This window comes from Hyaena hyaena, unplaced genomic scaffold (assembly GCF_003009895.1).
Source record: "Hyaena hyaena isolate Hyena2069 unplaced genomic scaffold, ASM300989v1 scaffold_764, whole genome shotgun sequence".
NCBI lineage: Eukaryota > Metazoa > Chordata > Mammalia > Carnivora > Hyaenidae > Hyaena > Hyaena hyaena.
In genome coordinates this window covers 698899-722110 of record NW_024081395.1, presented here as the reverse complement: position 1 = coordinate 722110, position 23212 = coordinate 698899, and the positions used below count along the sequence as shown (strand labels likewise).

General features: G+C 37.6%; 1 protein-coding gene across 2 annotated transcripts in view; it reads left to right on the top strand.

Annotated features, from left to right (window-relative positions):
- The window catches only part of LOC120221181 (protein FAM13A), a 283092-nt gene that overhangs the window by 210054 nt on the left and 49826 nt on the right, over nt 1-23212 (top strand). For both annotated transcript variants that reach the window (XM_039218435.1, XM_039218436.1), the window contains one exon: nt 5140-5326. In XM_039218435.1, the coding sequence (XP_039074366.1) occupies nt 5140-5326 (187 nt within the window). The remainder of the gene's footprint in view (nt 1-5139; nt 5327-23212) is intronic.

Below are 23212 nucleotides of genomic sequence, written 5' to 3'. Positions count from 1 at the left end.
TGCTTAAGTTCTTTTTTTATTATAATAACTAACTTCAACCTTTCCCACAGCATGAATTTCAAGAATAGTATTATAAGGAACGTTTTCCTTCATTAAAGGATTTGAGAAGATACAAATAAACAATTATCATCCACATTTTTTAATAACATCATTTGAATTGTCACAGAAAATAAAGTTATATTCATATATTTTTCCCAAAAGTTTTATTTTTATCTACCGTAGCATTTAGTCTCTATAAAGTTATTGTTTTGAATTCCTTATTAAATGTCAAAGATTAAATCAGACCCTGAGCCTCCTCATTGTTTTTCCCTGGATTCATAATCTATATCAAAATCTTAGGAAAAAAATGAAATTTCTTTTTGATTAAAGAAAGACACAAAAGAGAAGTAGTGTAAATAAATACCATGCTGCCTATTGTCACGATGTTTAAAAGTTATACTAACAAGTGTCATTTTAGAAATAAAACAGTATCAATTGTATTACCTACTGACTTTTTAAGTGATAAAAGCAGCATTTTTTAAAAAATTGTCTTGGAGCTGGTCGGTTGGAGAGGGTGCTATAATACTACCTTTAGAGAATAGAAAGATACAATACAGGAGAGATTTATTTTTAAAATTAGCTACTAAGCTTTATAGAAAATGTTTAGGAGTATAACTAGTTTGTGTACTGCCTAAATTGTGTTACACAGCAAGTACAAATTATTTAATACTGTTCATATCCTCTGCCTTATTTTTTGCCAAATAGTATGTAGCAACACATTGCATTTTAAAAATAGTCTTAGTGTGTCACGACGTCGTGCTTTCCACCCTCTTTGTTTGGACCAAGGGACGGCAAGCTGAGTGTGGATAGAAGTGGTGGGAAGCACTGGAGAGAGAACAGAGACAGACAGCGGTAGTGTTGATGGTGGGCACAGCTGCAGCTGGAGGCAGCACAGTGGGGTAAGGTCACAGTGAATAGGGGACAGATAGAAACATAAGAAACATACAGTAAGTGACCTTTCCTGCAGAATTTAGTTTCCCAAGTTGGGAATGTTTCTAATATAAGTTATCTTGATCACATTTTACTATCAATATCAGAACAAACGAGATGGAGAATGGTAGAAGCTGACTAATCTAACCCATGAAACTCTAGCCTTCCTCTTAATGTTTCTTCTCTGGTATTTGCTTCACTGCTCATGCTGCTCACTCATTGTGGTCAGACTCAGTTGTGCACTGAGTGAGTGAATCTCGGGCTGCAAACTGTGTGTAGCCAAGGTAACTTACAGTCTTGCATTACTCTTTCTCCCTGGTATGTGGTCTGGGCATGCACAAGTCCCCTTCCTGTGTTCCCTGTTGGCCTCACCCTCCCGTTCATATGGCCTCTTCCTCATCTGACATGCTGAGTAATTAGCATTCTTGGATAGTCCCCTTCCTCTTCAACCTCCAGCCCACACTGCACTGCCTCTGTGAACTCACCAGGTCTGTGGTGGAGTGAGACCCCAGACCTACTGCTCTCAGGGCCCCAGACCTACTGCTTTTGTCCCCATGAAAGTCCTCTCCATGATGTCCCCAGGAGATATAGTGACATATCACTGATTGTGCAGAATCAGTGGTTCAGAATTGTTATCATAGACTATATTAAGTATATTTTTCTTAGTATATACTTACTCATAATTGATTCATTTATCAAAGATTTTCATCAGGCTTTGCTTAAAAAAAGATTAAGCTAGACTTTATTCTATTCAAAACTAATAGCTTCATGGAATGGCTAAAAAGAATTTTTAAAGAGATACCTGGATGGTTAAGTTGGTTAAGCATCCAACTCTTGGTTTTGGCTCAGATCATGATTTCACAGTTGTGAGATCCCCGCTGCCCCTCTCCTCCCTCAAAAAAAAGGGGGGGTTCTTAAATATACAAACTCATTGTATTTTTGTCTATTGTTTGACCTCCTAACAACTTAGAGCTGCAACCAACTAAAAAAATATATTCTTGGGATGTCTGGGTGGCTCAGTTGGTTAAGTGTCCAACTTCAGCTCAGATCATGATCTCACAGTTTATGAGTTCGATCCCCACATTGGGCTCTGCCCTGACAGCTTGGAGCCTGGAGCCTGCCTCGGATTCTGTGTCTTCCCCTCTCTCTGCCCCTCCCATGCTCATGCTCTGTCTCTCAATAATAAAATAAAAACATTAAAAAATTTTTTTAATTTTTTTTCTTGAAGCCAATGATGACCATATTTCACGATTAGATTAAAGAGTCAATAAAGTCTGTACTAAAGTCATCAGGGCAGATTTTTTAAACAAATATAGGGGGCGCCTGGGTGGCTCAGTCAGTTAAGTGTCTGACTTCGGCTCAGGTCATGATCTCACTGTCCATGGGTTTGAGCCCTGAGTTGGGCTCTGTGCTGACAGCTCAGAGCCTGGAGCCTGCTTCAGATTCTGTGTCTCCTTCTCTCTCTGACCCTCCCCACTGACATTCTGTCTCACTCCATCTCTCAAAAGTAAATAAATATTTTAAAAAATTTTAAACAAATACAGAAGATAGACTAAGATTATAAACATTTCTTGTTTGTCTAAACTTATAAGGAGACATTATCAGGTTTATGTTATTATTTGCTACTGTAAAAATGTCAAAGTTTAAGGAATATATTCATTATGTGAAAGGTTTTAGTTTAATTCATTTATTAAAAAACTTGCCATCTGCCCGGTGCATGGAAATGTTGACTCTTGGTGATGGGAATATGGAAGTTCGTGAGAGTCTCTCTTCTTTTCTATGTGTGTGAAAATTTTATAATAAATACTTTTTAAAAGGCAAAGGGTAATTTAAGTGAAAGTGGTTTCAACTATCCAAAACACAATAAACTGGAAATGTATACCGATTTCTTTGTTATAAATATTATATTAAATTCTTACTTAAAAGTAAAAAAAAAATGCTGTACTATTAGAGGAACAATAAGTAATCAAGTATTACTAGAACAGTAAATATGTATGTAGGGGTGAGGAAGAAACCCTAGATGAAGTGAGAAGCCACAGAGATCTCAGTTCAAGTCAAATCTCAGTGATGTCCAGTATGATTGGAAGCTGTCAGAATGTTGCAGGCAGGAATTGTATACCAGTGCTCTCACAGTCACATTTGTACCATGGCTGAAAGATGTTGACTCACACAAAAGGAGAGACCTTTTTTTTTTTTTTTTTTTTTTAAGCGAGAGAACAGGATTTCCACATGAGCACACTGAACAGATTTTCATATATTTATTTTGACAGGACTTATTCTAGTCATTTATTCACTATTCAGAAAGATTATAAAATAAATTTTGTGTTTTAATTTCTAAAACTAGTTTTTAGCTTTTGTATTAGCCTACTGGGGCTACTTTAACAAAGTACTACAGTCTGGGGGGCTTAAACAATAGGGATTTATTTCCTCACAGTTCCAGAGGCCAGAAGTCCACGATCAAGGTGCAGACGCGGTTGGTTTCTGATGAGACTTCTCTCTTCAACTTTCAGACAGTGCCTCCTTTCTGTGTCCTCCGATGGCCTTTCTTCTGTATGTCTCCTCCTCTTCTTGTAAGAACACCAGGTCTATTGGAGTAGAGCCCCACCCTTATGGCCTCATTGAGCCTTAATTACCCCTGTAAAGGCCCTGTCTCCAAAAACAGTCATGTTGATGGTTAGGGCTGCAACATAAAATTTGGGGGTAAACAGAATTCTGTCATACGAGCTTTCAAACATAAACCACCCCCCCACTAGAAAAATTATAATAGGAGATATACCCCAAGAGTTAGAGGAAATCAGAAGAGTGATTAGACAGAATTTATATAGTAAAACAAATTATTTTGAAGTTGATATCAAACCCATCCAGCCATCCATAAAAGGCACCTGTCTCAGTGCATAGAGGGGAGAGATTTAAGAGTGTTTACATGAGGATATGTGCCAGCATGTTAGTCCCTAGGATATTTCTAATAACTGTTGCATCAATCTTTTATATAATTTTACCAAGTCTATATATTTTTACGTTAAAAGTTGTGTAAAATAAGACTAAATTAAATATAGAGTGCTAAAAATCACCAAAGATAGTATAACTTTGAAAATATTACGGTAATATTTAATTCATAATTTTGTCTCTATTATAAGCCCATCTAAAACAGGATATGAATTTAGATTACAGAATATTTAACATTATCTTTCTTTTGGGGATATGGTTGAGCTGATGTTAAAATATAGTCATCAGTTTTGCTCTTTAGAGGTCATGTATTTCAAAATAGAGCTGTAGTATTTAGGGAGTTACCTTGAGTTAGTCATACCATAAGGGAGAGATCTCATTCATTTGCACTTTGGCAAGCCATGCACTACACTCATGGCTTAATTTGTTCCATGATGTAGTAAAAGACAAGCAGTTTGCTAAGTAATTTAATTTGGTGAAAACTCCTTGAGGAAATGTTTAAGATACTCAAAACTGAGTAATCATTACTACTGAGTAATCAATAATATTAAGTGAATTAAATTCATTAGTTACGACATTCGTATCTACTTCTAAAACTAAGTCATGAAGCTAAAACTAAGTCAAAAAAATAAAACTAAGTCATGAAACTTTGTAATAAGAAGTAACAAATCCATATTTTAGTTAAAATATTTTGTGTTCTGTAGTTTTTATTAACTTATATTATTTTTACCAAAATTATCAAATGCAGTCGGATTTTGTTATTAATGCTTCTCTACGATGCTGAAATGTCTTCATTTGCGAAAATCAGCATGCCCCATTCTAGAGAAAAAGACATCATATTTCCTTTTCAGATTTTTCTTCACACTTTGTGTTATAAAATGTGTGTGGGGAGGGTGTAATTTATTAATAATGGGAAAATTTTTTGTAAGTTTGCACTATTCTCCCTGTTTGAATACAAATTACTTTTGGTACAAATACAAAAGTTGTTCATTGGTAGAAACACAGTCCCCGCCAATTTGCCTCTAGGAATAATTTCTCTTTTAATGTGATTTATTTGGCACCAGTTGGTCTCAGGAGTAGCACTGTGCTCAGATTTTGATCAAAGAGGCAAAATGGAATTTCTGGACACTCTCCTGATTTCCCATGTGATGCAGTGACACTGTCATTAAAAGGTCCCTTTTACCTTTTAAAATAAAATTAAGCTTTTTTTTTTTTAATTTCAAGGGGCCTTGTCGACAAAGAAAATATTCCTTCTGGGTTCAGCAGCCTTGAAGATTGTATTCTGAATGCTCAGGAAGTGGAAAAGTTACATGAAAATACTTCCAGTTGTATTGGAGAAAGGGACAAACCTAAACGTCAGAAATCCAGTTCCAAACTGTCTGAACTCCATGGAAATCAAGATGATCTTGTGGTAAGTGAAGATATTGTAAAATTTTTACTTGTAGTCAGTTAGGAAATATCACATCCTTTTCCTTGCTTTGTAAAAAAAAAAAAAAATTTATTCCAATCTTAGCTTATAGGACTATAGGATATGAGTTGTGAAGACCTTAAAGCTACCAAGTACACACACTTGTATTTCTTTTTAATATTAAAATCAAAGCTGAGAAAAATTATATTCTGCCAAAAGAAACAAAGACAGCACTCTTTGATTCCCATGTTATGTAAACTGGTCTGATTTTTATCTCATTCCTTCAAGCATTTTTAAATTTTATTTTTGAAATATTGTCAATAGAGCCTTTTTCTTGTTTTCCCCCATTCTGTTTATTCTTGAATATATGACTATATACAAAAAATTAATAAACTTAAAGCCAAGTGAAAGAAAACTGCATAGAGAAAGAAGATCAGCTGTCTTTATGTACAAAAATCTCTGTGTTCAGAAATTTAGTTAAAGTCTATATTCTAGAAAGTATTTTCTTCCAAATTAACCAGAAACAAACAAAAAAATCAACCTCTTACACAGTTAACTCAGACCTTACAAGTTATTTTATACTATTAGTACACATCATCCTTTTCTGTGTATGCTTCAGTTTCTCTGAAAAGTGAAAACCAAAATATATCTACTTAGTCCGTTTAGTTTTAAAATAAAATGAATAAAAACTGAAGATAAAATTTATAATGTAATATGAGCTAGAGTCTGTATAATAAAAATAAGTAATGTCCATTCTTACTGTTCAATAAGTAAATACTCTAATCTGTTTTATCTCTGACCAGCTTTTAGCTCCATGCTGGGTTTTTCATACATTTAGTAAAATTTATGGGCCATCTCTTCTTCATTGTCAATTTATGCATGTGCCCAGAGAAGATTCCCAGTTTTGCCCTAAATAAAATATACATAAAGGCAAATTCAGGGAAACATGTTAATTTCTTTTTTTTCCCCCCCTCCAAATGTCGTGATGCTCTGTTTCTAGAAGTAAAAGTGACCAGCTAGAAGGGACAGAAACAGTAACCCACCTCAGGTCCATATCTGATACACTCCAAATAAGGAATGTAAGCTTTGGAACCATTATACACATTAAATGTTTTTAGCATTAACTTAATTCTTGCTTAGGGGAAAGGAAATTTTTAAGTAAAATAAATGGTGCTAATTTCATTAGCTCTTTATTTGGCTCACAATTTGCTTATCTGCCAAAGAGATTACAATGACTAAAAGTCCAACACTTGACTTCTTTGGAAAGAATGTACTTCTCTATGCAATCCCTTTTTACATGAACTGAACCAATAATTTTTTTTCATTTCACAAAGAAATATTTTCATTTCACAAGGAAGAGTGTCTTAGGGAGGTGATAATAGCTAATAAAAGTGAAAAAGTACACTTATTCCTTAGAATCTGTGTTTGATTGATAGAACTATGGACATATTCTTTGTTTAAAAACATTTGGAATGGGGAGCCCAATGCCGTCTTGGTCTTTTTAGGTGAAGGGTTTGCCCCCATGTTAGTCACCAGTTTCCTCATTCCAGGATTGTGAATGTCACCTATTAACATAAGTGAGCCAAATGGACCATGTCTTTTTGCAGTGGATAATTGAAAGCCCTGCCAGCACAACTTCCTCAGAGAAAGTAAAGGTGTTCTCTAAGAGCTTTTCTGGCTGTCATATGCCATGAATTTTTAGATCTGATCTTAACAGGTAACCACAAAGCAAAGAGCCAGGGAACATAGCAAGTCTTTAGATTCCATCCTAAAAGTTATGTTGTGCAGCATAACTTGTCACTTATTTTTAACCTTCTAAGTTTACTTTTCCCAAATCTCCTCCCAAAACCTTTCCCTACTCCGTTTCAAGTTCTTTACACCCTGACTAAACATTTATTTTTAAACCTGGGGTAATGGGGAAGAAACATATACATAATTATATGCCTTTATGTGCCAGGAAGTATTTCAGATCCTAGGGGTACAGCAGTGAGAAAAATAGGCAAAAGTTACTGTACTCATGGGGCTTACATTCTAGTAGGGGGAACAGACAATAATCAAGATAAGCAAGTATAATACAAAGTATGTTAGATAGTGGTAACTACTAGGAAGAAACATAGAGCTAGAAATGGAGACAGGAATTGTAAGGGAGCAGGGGATGCAATTTTAAATAGAGTGAGCTGAGAAGATCTCCCAAGAATTTGACATCTGAGTGTAAAGACTTACAGAAAGTGAGGAAGCAGGCCATACTTTCCTAGTAGGTATAAAGTCCCTGGGCCAGTAATTTATCTGGAATCTTCAAAAAACCACAAAGGTACCATTGTGATTGGACGAGGGTGAGCAAAGTTAAAGAGGAAATGGGAGAAAGTGGGCAGATGAAGTAGAGCCTCATAGAGCCTCATGGATCGTTGTGAGGACTCTGCCTTTAATCTGGGTGAAATGAGAATCCACTTGAGGGTTCTACGTAGAACAGTGATCTGACTTACTTAAATTTGATTCAACTGCTATGTTGAGAATAGATAGTAAGCAGGCAAGGGCAGAAAGAGAAACCCCATTTAAGAAGCTATTCCAATAATCTGGATTTGAGGTAATGATGGCTTGAACAAGGTGATAGCAGAGTCAGCATGTATCAGAGTCAGTCCTTGCAGACTGTACGATGCACTACTCTAGGGTCACTGTTCACATAGATTAAAATGCAAATGGTTCCTCCTAGACTAGTGCCACTGCAGTCATTGTGATGTGGTGGATGGATTCTAGGTATATTTTGAAAGTAGAATTGACATGATTCCCAGACATTACCTGTGTGGTGTGAAAGTAATAGAGGAGTCAAAAGATGACTCCAAGGTTTTTAGCCTGAGCAACTAGATGTGTGTTGCGAGTTTAACTGAGATGAAGAAGACAGAAGTTTAGGGCATCATGGGTTCAGTTTTGGAAATGAGATTGAGCTGCCCATTAGATATCTAAGAGGGCATATCAGGAAGGCAACTGGATTTCTAGGCCAAGAGTTTAGGGAGGATATCCTGGCTGGAGTTAAAGTGTGGGAGTCATCAGTAGATAGAGGATATTGATAGCCAATATTCTGAATGAAGTGATCAAGGGAGTGAGTGTGGACAGAAAAGAGAAGTCATCTCAGAGACTGTGAGCCCTGAAACACACCAACATTTAGAGGATGGGGAGATGAGAAGGTACCAGGAGAGGTACTTAAGAGACAAGCAAAGTAGAAGACAGACAAGGTGACTTAGATGCCTTGGAAGCCAAGTCAACCAGTATCTTGAAGAGGAGAGATGGGTCAAGCAGAAGACCGCATGTTTGACCAGTAGGATTAGCCAGCTGGAGATCACTTACTAAGAGCAGTTTTGTTGAAGAGACTGGGAGCAAAAACCATTTTCCAGAGAAAATGAAAAGAAAGTACCTGAACATGGTGAGTGATAATTTCACACTGATCACACCAGCCCACAACACAACCAAAGAGAATATGCCATAGACCGAAAAAAGCATCTTGCACAGTTGGAATCCCTAACATGGGTACTGGCTGGGCACATTCGCCTTCATCCTGTCACCTCTTGAGACAGTCATGACCAGCAGGGACCAAGAGGCTACTGAGAATTCAGAGCTTAAAAATTAGTGGCCATGAGTGACATTAGAGTGTTCTGCCTTATCTCTAATTATTGCCATAGTCCCAAACTTTTCCTCCCCCTTTAAACTCCTAGCTCATGTGTGTGCCCTCCAGTCATTCTCAGAGCAAAACCTTGTCCCTTCATTTACTTGAAGAACTAAGACACCCAGCTTTTGTGTCAGCAGCTTCCCTCCTGCTTCATAACATCTCTAAGAACTCCACTCATTTTCTTTTCTCACCTGCTCAAATGATAACATGGCTTTTCTCATTTCTAAGGTTAACCTCTAAATCAAGAAGTATCCATGTAAATTCTGTTTTCTATATCCATCCTCCCCCTCACCCCCATGTAGATGTACAAACATATACATACACACACTCACACATTTTTCATGGCTTCCTCTCCACTGGCTCATTTCTTTTGGCCTAGAAAAAGCCTCCATCTCTAAAAGCTTTCTCTTCTGGGCACAGCTTAACAGTCTGAATCAAAAGCCCATAACTTAGTCATGCATTTTATCCAGTAATCATACACTCAGTTCTACTTAAATATGGAAAAGACCATGAATATTAATTTGCTAACCACAAGACTTTCTATAATCATGGAAAATTAGAGGCAATATAAATGCTTAAAAGTATGACATCAGATTAGTAATGTGTATGTCAATTCAATAAAATTATTTTGAAGACCATGTAATAAAATAAAAACATTAACAAGTTATATTTTAAGTGTTTTGTATATATTATCAATTTTAATACTCCCAATTATCCATAAGGCAGATTTATATTATTATTATTATTCTCATTCTAAACATGAGGAAAATGAAGCAGAAGAGATTAAATAATGTGTCCAAGGTCACCCATAAGTGGTAGAACTGGGATTCTACAATATCCTTCAGTATTAAAGTAGGTTTTGAAGTGTACATTTATATATGTATATATATGTATATATATGTTATATATGTATACATTTTACACATTATATGTATATATGTATCATATGGGTATATGTATGTGTGTATATGAATGTATATAAAAATGTTCATTCCCAGGAAAAAAGACTGAAAGGAAATATGCCTAACGTGATTGATTGTGTGATGGTGGTGGTAGTAGTATTAGAATCAGCTGTTACTTGAGGGGCACCTGTGTGGCTCAGTCAGTTCAGAGTCCAACTCTTGATCTCAGCTCTGGTCTTGATCTCAGAGTCGTGAGTTTGATCTCCATGTTGGGCCTCGCACAGGGCATGAAGCCTGCTTAAAAAAAAAAAAAAAAGCATCTGTTACTCCATGCTGTTTTTCAAATGTTCTCAATATGATTATACTAATTCTATAAAATATAGAATAAGCATCACATTTATTATATAAAAACTGAAAACATAGTCTAGTAGCTCTCTTAATTTTAAACAATCTATTTAATGCCTTCTGTGCCCTCTGAAATCACAGGCAGGATTCAAGGAAGGAGCATAGCTCTTGCAGTCAGACCTGAGTTTCTCTTTCAAATTTATGGCTTACTATCTATGGCAAGTGAGCATATTATATAGCCTCAGTTACTTTATCCATAAAGTAGGACTATTAATCTCATTGTGGTTTTTTGTGAGATTTAAATGCAACTAAATGTGTTAAAGAATAGAGAAAACTGAACACTGTTCATTCATACGTCCCTTTCTGCTCCCTGGATTCTAATAACCAGTCTATTTTTCTTCACTTGCCATCAAACATTTTGAACAGTCTGCACTTCCTTGTTCTGAATCTTGCTTTTCACCCTTGCTAGTTCAACCCAGTAACCCAGATTCTACGCCTGCTGGTCTGTGGAACCTGCTTTCTCCCTGTCACTGTTTGGACAAGGGTTGGAAATGGTCTTCTAAGACCTCTGTGCTCTGACATCCTCTTGGTCCTTGACTCCTCAATCCTTTGTGGGGCTTGATACTTCATCCCTTTGTCTCAGAACTCTCTCCCTCAACCTCAATAATGCTGACCTCTCTGTGTCCTCTTATCACAATGACTTTCTTCTGTGCTATCTCTTTCACTAGCTCATCCTCCACAAAGCACAGATAAATGTAGATGTTCCCCAAGTTTTGTCTCATTTCTCTTTTCCATCTTGAGATCTTTGCCACTTGCATGGTCTCAGATATCACCACTCTACAAATGACTTCCAAGTCAACATTTGATTGAAGCTCTCTGCAGTTCACCTTACAAAGTCAGCATGTTAAAACTGAATTTATTGTCTTTTCATCCTTAATCTCTTTTTCACCAGACTACCCACCTGATTTCATCAGTCAACATCTTCTTGGTCTTTTTGTTTATCCCAACTCCTCCTTCCAGCTTTTCAGTCAGTTGTCAAATTTAGTGCACTCTACTTTAAAAATGCCAACTTTAAAAATGCCATGGGGATGCCTGGGTGGCTCAGTTGGTTAAGTGTCCAACTTCGGCTCAGGTCATGATCTCACGGTTCGTGGGTTCGAGCCCCTCGTTGAGCTCTGTGCTGACAGCTAGCTCAGAACTTGGAACCTGCTTCGGATTCTGTATCTCCCTCTCTCTCTGACCTTTCCCTTCTCACACTGTCTCTCTCTCTCTCTCTCTCTTTCTCTTTCTCTCTCTCAGAAATAAATAAAAAACATTAAAAAAAAGTGAGAGAGAACTTGAGGAGTATCAGCTCAAGTTAAAAGACAGTGATATTGCAGAGTATTTGTGTAAGATAAATCAATAGAGAGGGGAATGATGTCCAAGGAAAGGGGATCCATGGCAGGATCAGTGTTCTTGAGTAGTTGATAGAGGATGGAACATAGTGGATTGGTGGAGGGGATTGATTGTATCTTACTTTGACCTAAGGACTGTTTCATCAGACACTTCAGTGGTTTGCCCCCACTACCTCCTTTACATTACACTAAAGGTCTGCCCCATGTCCTAGCTACAACCTACCTTCCACCTAAGAAACATAAATATCCTTCTGACTTTTCATTCTCAGCATGTTTATACACATCTAGGATTTCTTTCTTCTGCATACTATTGAATAAGAGAAGAATATGCTAGCCACTTTGAATTTTACGATTTGTCAATTAATATTATTACTCAGAAAGAACCTATCTTAGAAATAAAGCTAATATTAACAGTGTAACAAACTACAGTTGGAACAATAACTAAAATACAGAAGTCATGATGGCAAAGACCAGTGTCTGTCTAGTTCACCATTTACCATCGTACCCCAATGCCTAGCAGAGTTCAGAACTTACCAAAAAAATGTGTGAAAAAAATGAGTGTGTGAGTGGGTGCCATATTTTTTAGTGTAGTTTGTGTCACAAAAAGGCCCAAAATACAAAGTCTTGAACACAGTAAATATTACTTCTCCCGTAACAACCTAAAACAGGAGTTGAGAGCCAGGGTGAGAAGTGGAGGACTTGGTCCGTGCAGTTTTTCAGAGACCCAAGCCAGCTGCCTCCCTGTTATCTTCAAGTATCTCCCAGGGCACAATGGTGGTTTTTATCACCATTCCAACTCACAGAAGGACAGCATGAGCATTGAGGAATGTACCTGCTGGGGTAGTTTATCAGCCAGGCCTGGAAGCCACACACATTGCTTTGCACATCCTGTAGGAGAGGAGTTAATCACATGCCATATCTCATTGCAAGAGAGGCCAGGAAATGTTACTGGGCCTGTGGCTACTTATTTCTGTGGAAAGAAAGAGTGAATTTGAGTGGATAGCTAGCAAGCTCTTCTTTTGGCATTCTCCTACCTTACCAGTAGTTTTTTTTTTTATATATATATAAAGTTATACAGTTTTAAGTGGGAAAACATAAAATGTACAAAAGCATACAAAAAATTCAAATCCCATTAATCCTTCATTAATGAGAATTTATCAAATATTCTCCTTCTCTGAGAGCTCAAGATTAGAATAATGAACCTGTTTTGACTAGCAGTGTTCTCTGGAGCCTTCAGACTGATCTGTTTGTATATTGAGAGAAGGCTTTTTTTTTTTTTTTTTTTTTTTTTTAGTGTCCTCTATAAAGGCTTTGTCAGCATATTATAGTTCTAGAAGACAAATTTGTTTTTGCTCCAAGTGTTTTCAAGTGCTTGAGTGGTCAAACAGGTTTTGAGTCTAGCTTTCAATGCCAAAACAGAGAGGGGGGCCAAGGGGAAGAACTGAAAATAAATTCCACAGTCTTAAGCTAATTTTTTCAAGGCTTTTGCTCTTTTTCAATTTAAGGATATTTTTATAATTAAGGAAGGTGGTTCTTAAAATTCAGTTCCTTCTGACACATAAAAACTGTCTAAATAAATTATGTCATTGCGGATATGTGTGTTTTGAAAGTGACTGGTAAGCCATAAATGAAGCAGAATTTTATCGTTTGTAGACTAAGCTTTATCTGTTTTGGTTTTGTTGTTGTTGTTGTTGTTATTGTTGTTTTTTATTTATTTCTAGGTGAGAGAGAGACAGCGTGAGCAGGGGAGGGTCAGAGAGAGAGGGAGTCACAGACTGAAACAGGCTCCAGGCTCTGATCTGGCAGTCAGCACAGAGCCCGACGCGGGGCTTGAACCCACGAACCGCGAGATCATGACCTGAGCGAAAGTCGGACGCTTAACCGACTAAGCCACCCAGGCGCCCCACTTTATCTGTTCTTTTAATACAGTTCAAGAAGCAGTTTCATTAAATTATACTTAAAGTCATAATCTGTTCTTTGCTGTTTCTTAAAACAACCTATTTGAAAGAGCCTAAGTTTAGAAGACCAATTAAAATAAAAATGAATGCAATAAGACATTTTTATGACAGTTTATTACTTTAACCTTTAATAAATGAAAACATTAATGAACCACTATTTTACCACACCTAGAGAAGTGTTTGCACATAAAACAGCTCAAGATCTTCAGAAGGCATTGAGTCAGTATTTTTCATAAGAAAATTACTAGTAACAACTGCAGAACATTTGAAAGTCCATACTTCTTATACAATGGAAGTCTTCTATTCACCTGTTACTTTTGCCTGCACATTCTATTTCCTCTTTTGTTATTTCACTGAAGTGGTTGAATTGCTGATGTATTTCTTTATCTTTCCTCCCTAAACCTTGGGCAAAAAATGGAAGTTAGAATTTATAACATGTTTCCTACCCATGGAAATAGATACTTTTGTTACTATAGTCAGAGATCTTTACTATTCTTGTTCATTTCATTCTGAAAAAAATTGAGGTAGGTTGCCAGTTGTAACACATTCTTCACATGTTCCTCTTTCCAAAAGGTATAGGGGCAACCCAACTGCCTTGGCAAAGAAACACTGGATGCTCACATGCTGCTTTAAGTGAAAGCAGCTCATGAATATTCAGCAATCTCAAACATGTGGATAACTTGAAAGTTGGAATTATCATAAAGCCTTAGGAATATGGAACAATTTTGAAAGTCACCCTTTTTTGATGAAATTCAGACCCTTGGGGAGTTCTCAAACATAGGGATCAAACGTGTTTTAAAAGTGGGATGGGGAGCTTAGTTTAGTGAGTCAGAACAATGACTGGGCCGCCAGGTCCCCAGGAGCACGTCAGAGGACTGTGAGCAGCAGCCACCAGAAGAGTGGCAGGCGGTACAGCCTCAGCCAAGCAGTGTCAACACCGGACTCTGGAGCTTCCAGTACAGACCTTGCCCCAGCGCCCACAGGGCACGTGGAACTGCGGGGCTTTAGCATTACAGCCTCTACTCCAGAGCTGTTCATTGTTGTGAGATGGAGAAGGCGTGGAGATTACAAATCCATAAGAACCCAGGCCCCACTTTAGCCCTGTGGATACCTACGGAGCACAAGAAATACGGCATGGGGCTACCTCAAGAAACAAGCCAGAATACACATGGTGGAGAGTCCCAAATACCGCTACGAGTAGAGAAATAAAATAACCAAAGTCTCAACAAGAGAGACCAAGAGACATCATTCAAAGAACACTTCCTGAATGGACAGGACCCAGACAGTCAAAGAGCCTTCTTTTTTTTTTTTTTTAATGTTTTTTTATTTATTTCTAGGAGAGAGAGAGAGAGACAGCATCAGCAGGGGAGGGTCAGAGAGAGAGAGGGAGTCACAGACTGAAACAGCCTCCAGGCTCTGAGCTGGCAGTCAGCACAGAGCCCAACACGGGGCTTGAACCCAAGAACTGCGAGATCATGACCTAAGCGAAAGTCGAACACTTCACTGACTGACACCCAGGCGCCCCCTCAAAGGGCCTTCTTTAATACAGCAGTACTCACAGGTGCAGAGTGCTTAACAAGCTTTTAAAACTAATAAGAGATACAAAGCTAACCAAAATGACAAAATGGAAAAGCTCTCCTCCAAGGAAATTCGAGGAAGAAATGACAGCTAAAGAACTGCTCAAAACAGATATAAGCAACATAACTGAACAAGAATTCAGACTAATACTCATAAAATTAATTGCTGGGCTTGAAAAAGGCATGGAAGACATCAGAGAAACTATGGCTACAAAGACTATGGAGCTTAAAAATAGTTGTGATGAATTAAAAAATGCTGTAAATGAGATGCATAATAAAATGGAGGTGTCCAATGCATGGATTGAAGAGGCAGAAAGGAGAATAGGTGAATTAGAGGACACAATTATAGAAAAAGAGGAAGCTGTGAAAAAGAGAGATAAACTGATCCAGGAACACGAAAGGAGAGTTCAAGAGCTCAAAGATACAATAAAATGGAAAAATATCTGTATCATAGTAGTTCCAGAAGACGAAGAGAGAGGGAAATGTGCTGAAGGAGTCCTTAAACAAATTATAGCAGAGAACTTCCCCAACCTGGGGAGAGAAGTAGATGTTGAAATTCAAGAGGCACAGAGAACTCCCCTCATATGTAACTTGAATCGATCTTCTGCATGACATATCATAGTGAAACTGGCAAAATATAAAGACAAAGAGAGAATTCTGAAAGCAGCTAGGGATAAAAGGGCTCTAACATACAAAGGGAAACCTATCAGACTGGTTACAGACCAGTCTACTGAAACTTGGCATGCCAGAAAGGAATGGCAGGAAATCTTCAATGTGATGAACAGAAAAAATATGCAGCCAAGAATCCTCTATCCAGCAAGCCTGTCATTCAGAATAGAAGGAGAGATAAAAGCCTTTCCAAATAAACAAAAATTGAAAGAACTTGTCACCCCTAAACCAGCCCTACAAGAAATCCTGAGGGGGACTCTCTGGGGAAGTGTTGCAAGGACCAAAAACACCAGAGACACCACCACAAGCATGAATCCCACAAAGGACACAATGACTCTAAACCCATATTTTTCAATAATAACACTGAATGTAAATGGACCATATGCCCCAATCAAAAGACATAGGGTAGCAGAATGGATAAAAAAATCAAAATCCATCTATTTGCTGTCTACAGGAAACACATTTTAGACCTGAGGACACCTTCAGATTGAAAGTCAGGGGATGAAGAAATATATATCTTACTACTGGAAGTCAAAAGAAAGCTGGAGTAGCCATACTTATATCAGACAAACTGGACTTTAAAGTAAAGGCAGTAACAAGGGATGAAGAAGAGCATTATATAATAATTACAGGGTCTCTCCATCAGGAAGAGCTAACAGGTATAGATGTCTACACACCGAATATGTGAGCACCTAAATACATAAAACAATCCCAAACAGAAACACTCTTGTGGATAACAATGTGCTGATAGCAGGGGACTTTAATACTCCACTTACAGCAATGGATAGATCAGCTAGACAGAAAATCACTAAAGAAACAATGGACTTGAATGACACATTGGACCAGATGGATTTGGCAGATATATTTAGAATTCTACATCCTGAGGCCATGGAATTCAATTTCTTCTCAGGTGCGCCTGGCACATTCTCCAAGATGGATCACGTACTGGAACATAAAGCAGCCCTCAATAAATATAAAAGAATTTAGTTCATACCATGCACACTTTCAGATCACAATGCAATGAAACTTGAAATCAATCACAGAAAGAAGTCTGGAAAACCTCCAAAAACATGGAGGTTAAAGAACACCCTACTAAAGAACGAATGGACCAATCAGGCAATTAGAGAAGACATTAAAAAATATATGGAAACAAATGAAAATGAAAATACAACAATCCACACTCTATGGGATGTGCCAAAGGCAGTCCTAAGAGGAAAGTACATTGCACTCCAGGCTTATTTCAAGAAATTGGAAAAAGTACAAGTACAAAATCTAACAGCACACCTAAAGGAAATAGAAGGAGAGCAACAAGAGCACCCCAAAACTAGTAGGAGAAGAGAATAAAAATCAGGGCAGAAATAAACAATATAGAACCCTCAAAAAAAATGGTTGAACAGATCAATGAAACCAAGAGTTGGTTTTTTGAAAAAAATAAACAAAATTGACAAACCTCTAGCCAGGCTTCTCGAAAAGAAAAAAGAGAGCACCCAAATAGACAAAATCATGAATGAAAATGGACTTATTACAACAAACCCCTCAGAAATACAAGCAATTATCAGGGAATACTATGAAAAATTATATGCCAACAAACTGGACAACTTAGAAGAAATGGACAAGTTCCTAAACACACTCACTAGCAAAGTTCACACAAAAAGGGATAGAAAATCTGAACAAACCCATAACTAGTGAAGAAATTGAATCAGTTATCAAAAACCTCCCAACAAATAAGAGCCCTAGGTCAGATGGCTTCCCTGAGGAACTCTACCAGACATTTAAAAGAGAATTACTACTCAAGCTATTTCAAAAAATAGAAATCGAAGGGAAACTTCTGGACTCATTTTACGAAACCAGCATCACTTCGATTCCCAAGCCAGACAGAGACCCAGCAAAAAGAGAACTACAGGCCAGTATCCTGGATGAATACGGATGCCAAAATCCTCAACAAGATACTTGCAAATTGAATCCAACAGCACTTGAAGAATTATCCATCATGATCAAGTGGGATTCATTCCTGAGTTACACGGCTGGTTCAATATTCGCAAATCAATCAATGTGATACATCACATCAATAAAAGAAAAAGATAAAAAACCATATGATCCTGTCGATAGATGCAAAAAAGGCATTTGACAAAATACAGCATCCCTTAATAAAGACCCTCGAGAAAGTCGGGATAGAAGGAACTTACTTAAACATCATAAAAGCCATCTATGAGAAGCCTTCAGCTAACATCATCCTCAACGAGGAAAAACTGAGAGCTTTCCCCCTGAAATCAGGAACATGACAGGGATGTCCACTCTCACCACTGTTATTAAACATAGTGCTGGAAGTCCTAGCATCAGCCATCAGACAACAAAAGGAAATAAAAGGCATCCAAATTGGCAAAGAAGAAGTCAAACTCTCACTTTTCTCAGACGACATGATACTCTACATAGAAAACCTGACAGACTCCACCAGAAATCTACTAGAACTGATCCATGAACTCAGCAAAGTGGCAGGATACAAATTCAACATAACGAAATTGGTTGCATTTTTATACACTAACAATAAAGCAACAGAAAGAGAAATCAAGAAACTGATCCCATTCACAATTGCACAAAAAAACATAAAATACATAGGAATAAACCTAACCGAAGATATAAGGGATCTGTATGATGAAAACTATAGAAAACTTATGAAGGAAATTAAAGAAGACACAAAGAAATGGAAAAATATTCTATGCTCATGGATCGGAAGAATAAATATTGTTAAAATGTCATTACTACCCAAAGCAATCTACACCTTCAATGCAATCCCAATCAAAATTGTACCAGCATTCTTCTCAAAACTAGAACAAACTATCCTAAAATTTGTATGGACCCACAAAAGACCCCAAATAGCCAAACTAATACTGAAGAAGAAAACCAAAATGGGAGGCATCACCATCCCAGACTTTAGCCTCTACTACAAAGCTATAATCATCAATACAACATGGTATTGGCACAGAAACAGACACACAGACCAATGGAATAGAATAGAGAACTCAGAATTGGACCCACAGATATATGGCCAACTAATCTCTGACAAAGCAGGAAAGAGTATCCAATGGAAAAAAGACAACCTTTTTAACAGATGGTGCTGGGAGAACTGGACAGCAACATGCAGAAGAATGAAACTAGATCATTGTCTCACACCATACACAAAAATAAACTCAAAATGGATAAAGGACCTGAATGTGAGACAGGAAACCATCAAAACCCTAGAAGAGAAAGCAGGAAACCACTTCCTTGACCTCAGTTGCAGCAACTCTTACTTGACACATCCCCAAAGGCAAGGGAATCATGAGCAAAAATGAACTATTGGGACCTCATCAAGATAAAAAGCTTCTGCACAGCAAAGGAAACAATCAATAAAACTAATGGGCAACCGACGGAAAGGGAAAAGATAGTTGCAAATGACATATCAGATAAAGGGCTAGTATCCAAAATCTATAAGGCACTCCCCAAACTCCACACCCGAAAAAAAAAATNAGAACTTCCCCAACCTGGGGAGAGAAGTAGATGTTGAAATTCAAGAGGCACAGAGAACTCCCCTCATATGTAACTTGAATCGATCTTCTGCATGACATATCATAGTGAAACTGGCAAAATATAAAGACAAAGAGAGAATTCTGAAAGCAGCTAGGGATAAAAGGGCTCTAACATACAAAGGGAAACCTATCAGACTGGTTACAGACCAGTCTACTGAAACTTGGCATGCCAGAAAGGAATGGCAGGAAATCTTCAATGTGATGAACAGAAAAAATATGCAGCCAAGAATCCTCTATCCAGCAAGCCTGTCATTCAGAATAGAAGGAGAGATAAAAGCCTTTCCAAATAAACAAAAATTGAAAGAACTTGTCACCCCTAAACCAGCCCTACAAGAAATCCTGAGGGGGACTCTCTGGGGAAGTGTTGCAAGGACCAAAAACACCAGAGACACCACCACAAGCATGAATCCCACAAAGGACACAATGACTCTAAACCCATATTTTTCAATAATAACACTGAATGTAAATGGACCATATGCCCCAATCAAAAGACATAGGGTAGCAGAATGGATAAAAAAATCAAAATCCATCTATTTGCTGTCTACAGGAAACACATTTTAGACCTGAGGACACCTTCAGATTGAAAGTCAGGGGATGAAGAAATATATATCTTACTACTGGAAGTCAAAAGAAAGCTGGAGTAGCCATACTTATATCAGACAAACTGGACTTTAAAGTAAAGGCAGTAACAAGGGATGAAGAAGAGCATTATATAATAATTACAGGGTCTCTCCATCAGGAAGAGCTAACAGGTATAGATGTCTACACACCGAATATGTGAGCACCTAAATACATAAAACAATCCCAAACAGAAACACTCTTGTGGATAACAATGTGCTGATAGCAGGGGACTTTAATACTCCACTTACAGCAATGGATAGATCAGCTAGACAGAAAATCACTAAAGAAACAATGGACTTGAATGACACATTGGACCAGATGGATTTGGCAGATATATTTAGAATTCTACATCCTGAGGCCATGGAATTCAATTTCTTCTCAGGTGCGCCTGGCACATTCTCCAAGATGGATCACGTACTGGAACATAAAGCAGCCCTCAATAAATATAAAAGAATTTAGTTCATACCATGCACACTTTCAGATCACAATGCAATGAAACTTGAAATCAATCACAGAAAGAAGTCTGGAAAACCTCCAAAAACATGGAGGTTAAAGAACACCCTACTAAAGAACGAATGGACCAATCAGGCAATTAGAGAAGACATTAAAAAATATATGGAAACAAATGAAAATGAAAATACAACAATCCACACTCTATGGGATGTGCCAAAGGCAGTCCTAAGAGGAAAGTACATTGCACTCCAGGCTTATTTCAAGAAATTGGAAAAAGTACAAGTACAAAATCTAACAGCACACCTAAAGGAAATAGAAGGAGAGCAACAAGAGCACCCCAAAACTAGTAGGAGAAGAGAATAAAAATCAGGGCAGAAATAAACAATATAGAACCCTCAAAAAAAATGGTTGAACAGATCAATGAAACCAAGAGTTGGTTTTTTGAAAAAAATAAACAAAATTGACAAACCTCTAGCCAGGCTTCTCGAAAAGAAAAAAGAGAGCACCCAAATAGACAAAATCATGAATGAAAATGGACTTATTACAACAAACCCCTCAGAAATACAAGCAATTATCAGGGAATACTATGAAAAATTATATGCCAACAAACTGGACAACTTAGAAGAAATGGACAAGTTCCTAAACACACTCACTAGCAAAGTTCACACAAAAAGGGATAGAAAATCTGAACAAACCCATAACTAGTGAAGAAATTGAATCAGTTATCAAAAACCTCCCAACAAATAAGAGCCCTAGGTCAGATGGCTTCCCTGAGGAACTCTACCAGACATTTAAAAGAGAATTACTACTCAAGCTATTTCAAAAAATAGAAATCGAAGGGAAACTTCTGGACTCATTTTACGAAACCAGCATCACTTCGATTCCCAAGCCAGACAGAGACCCAGCAAAAAGAGAACTACAGGCCAGTATCCTGGATGAATACGGATGCCAAAATCCTCAACAAGATACTTGCAAATTGAATCCAACAGCACTTGAAGAATTATCCATCATGATCAAGTGGGATTCATTCCTGAGTTACACGGCTGGTTCAATATTCGCAAATCAATCAATGTGATACATCACATCAATAAAAGAAAAAGATAAAAAACCATATGATCCTGTCGATAGATGCAAAAAAGGCATTTGACAAAATACAGCATCCCTTAATAAAGACCCTCGAGAAAGTCGGGATAGAAGGAACTTACTTAAACATCATAAAAGCCATCTATGAGAAGCCTTCAGCTAACATCATCCTCAACGAGGAAAAACTGAGAGCTTTCCCCCTGAAATCAGGAACATGACAGGGATGTCCACTCTCACCACTGTTATTAAACATAGTGCTGGAAGTCCTAGCATCAGCCATCAGACAACAAAAGGAAATAAAAGGCATCCAAATTGGCAAAGAAGAAGTCAAACTCTCACTTTTCTCAGACGACATGATACTCTACATAGAAAACCTGACAGACTCCACCAGAAATCTACTAGAACTGATCCATGAACTCAGCAAAGTGGCAGGATACAAATTCAACATAACGAAATTGGTTGCATTTTTATACACTAACAATAAAGCAACAGAAAGAGAAATCAAGAAACTGATCCCATTCACAATTGCACAAAAAAACATAAAATACATAGGAATAAACCTAACCGAAGATATAAGGGATCTGTATGATGAAAACTATAGAAAACTTATGAAGGAAATTAAAGAAGACACAAAGAAATGGAAAAATATTCTATGCTCATGGATCGGAAGAATAAATATTGTTAAAATGTCATTACTACCCAAAGCAATCTACACCTTCAATGCAATCCCAATCAAAATTGTACCAGCATTCTTCTCAAAACTAGAACAAACTATCCTAAAATTTGTATGGACCCACAAAAGACCCCAAATAGCCAAACTAATACTGAAGAAGAAAACCAAAATGGGAGGCATCACCATCCCAGACTTTAGCCTCTACTACAAAGCTATAATCATCAATACAACATGGTATTGGCACAGAAACAGACACACAGACCAATGGAATAGAATAGAGAACTCAGAATTGGACCCACAGATATATGGCCAACTAATCTCTGACAAAGCAGGAAAGAGTATCCAATGGAAAAAAGACAACCTTTTTAACAGATGGTGCTGGGAGAACTGGACAGCAACATGCAGAAGAATGAAACTAGATCATTGTCTCACACCATACACAAAAATAAACTCAAAATGGATAAAGGACCTGAATGTGAGACAGGAAACCATCAAAACCCTAGAAGAGAAAGCAGGAAACCACTTCCTTGACCTCAGTTGCAGCAACTCTTACTTGACACATCCCCAAAGGCAAGGGAATCATGAGCAAAAATGAACTATTGGGACCTCATCAAGATAAAAAGCTTCTGCACAGCAAAGGAAACAATCAATAAAACTAATGGGCAACCGACGGAAAGGGAAAAGATAGTTGCAAATGACATATCAGATAAAGGGCTAGTATCCAAAATCTATAAGGCACTCCCCAAACTCCACACCCGAAAAAAAAAATAATCCAGTGAAGAAATGGGCAGAAGACATGAACAGACACTTCTCCAAAGAGGACATCCAGATGGCCAACAGACACATGAAACGATGCTCAGCATCCCTCATCATCAGGGAAATGCACATCAAAACCACACTGAGATACCACCTCATGCCGGTCAGAGTGGCTAAAATGAACAAATCAGGAGACTAGATGCTGGTGAGGATGTGGAGAAATGGGCACCC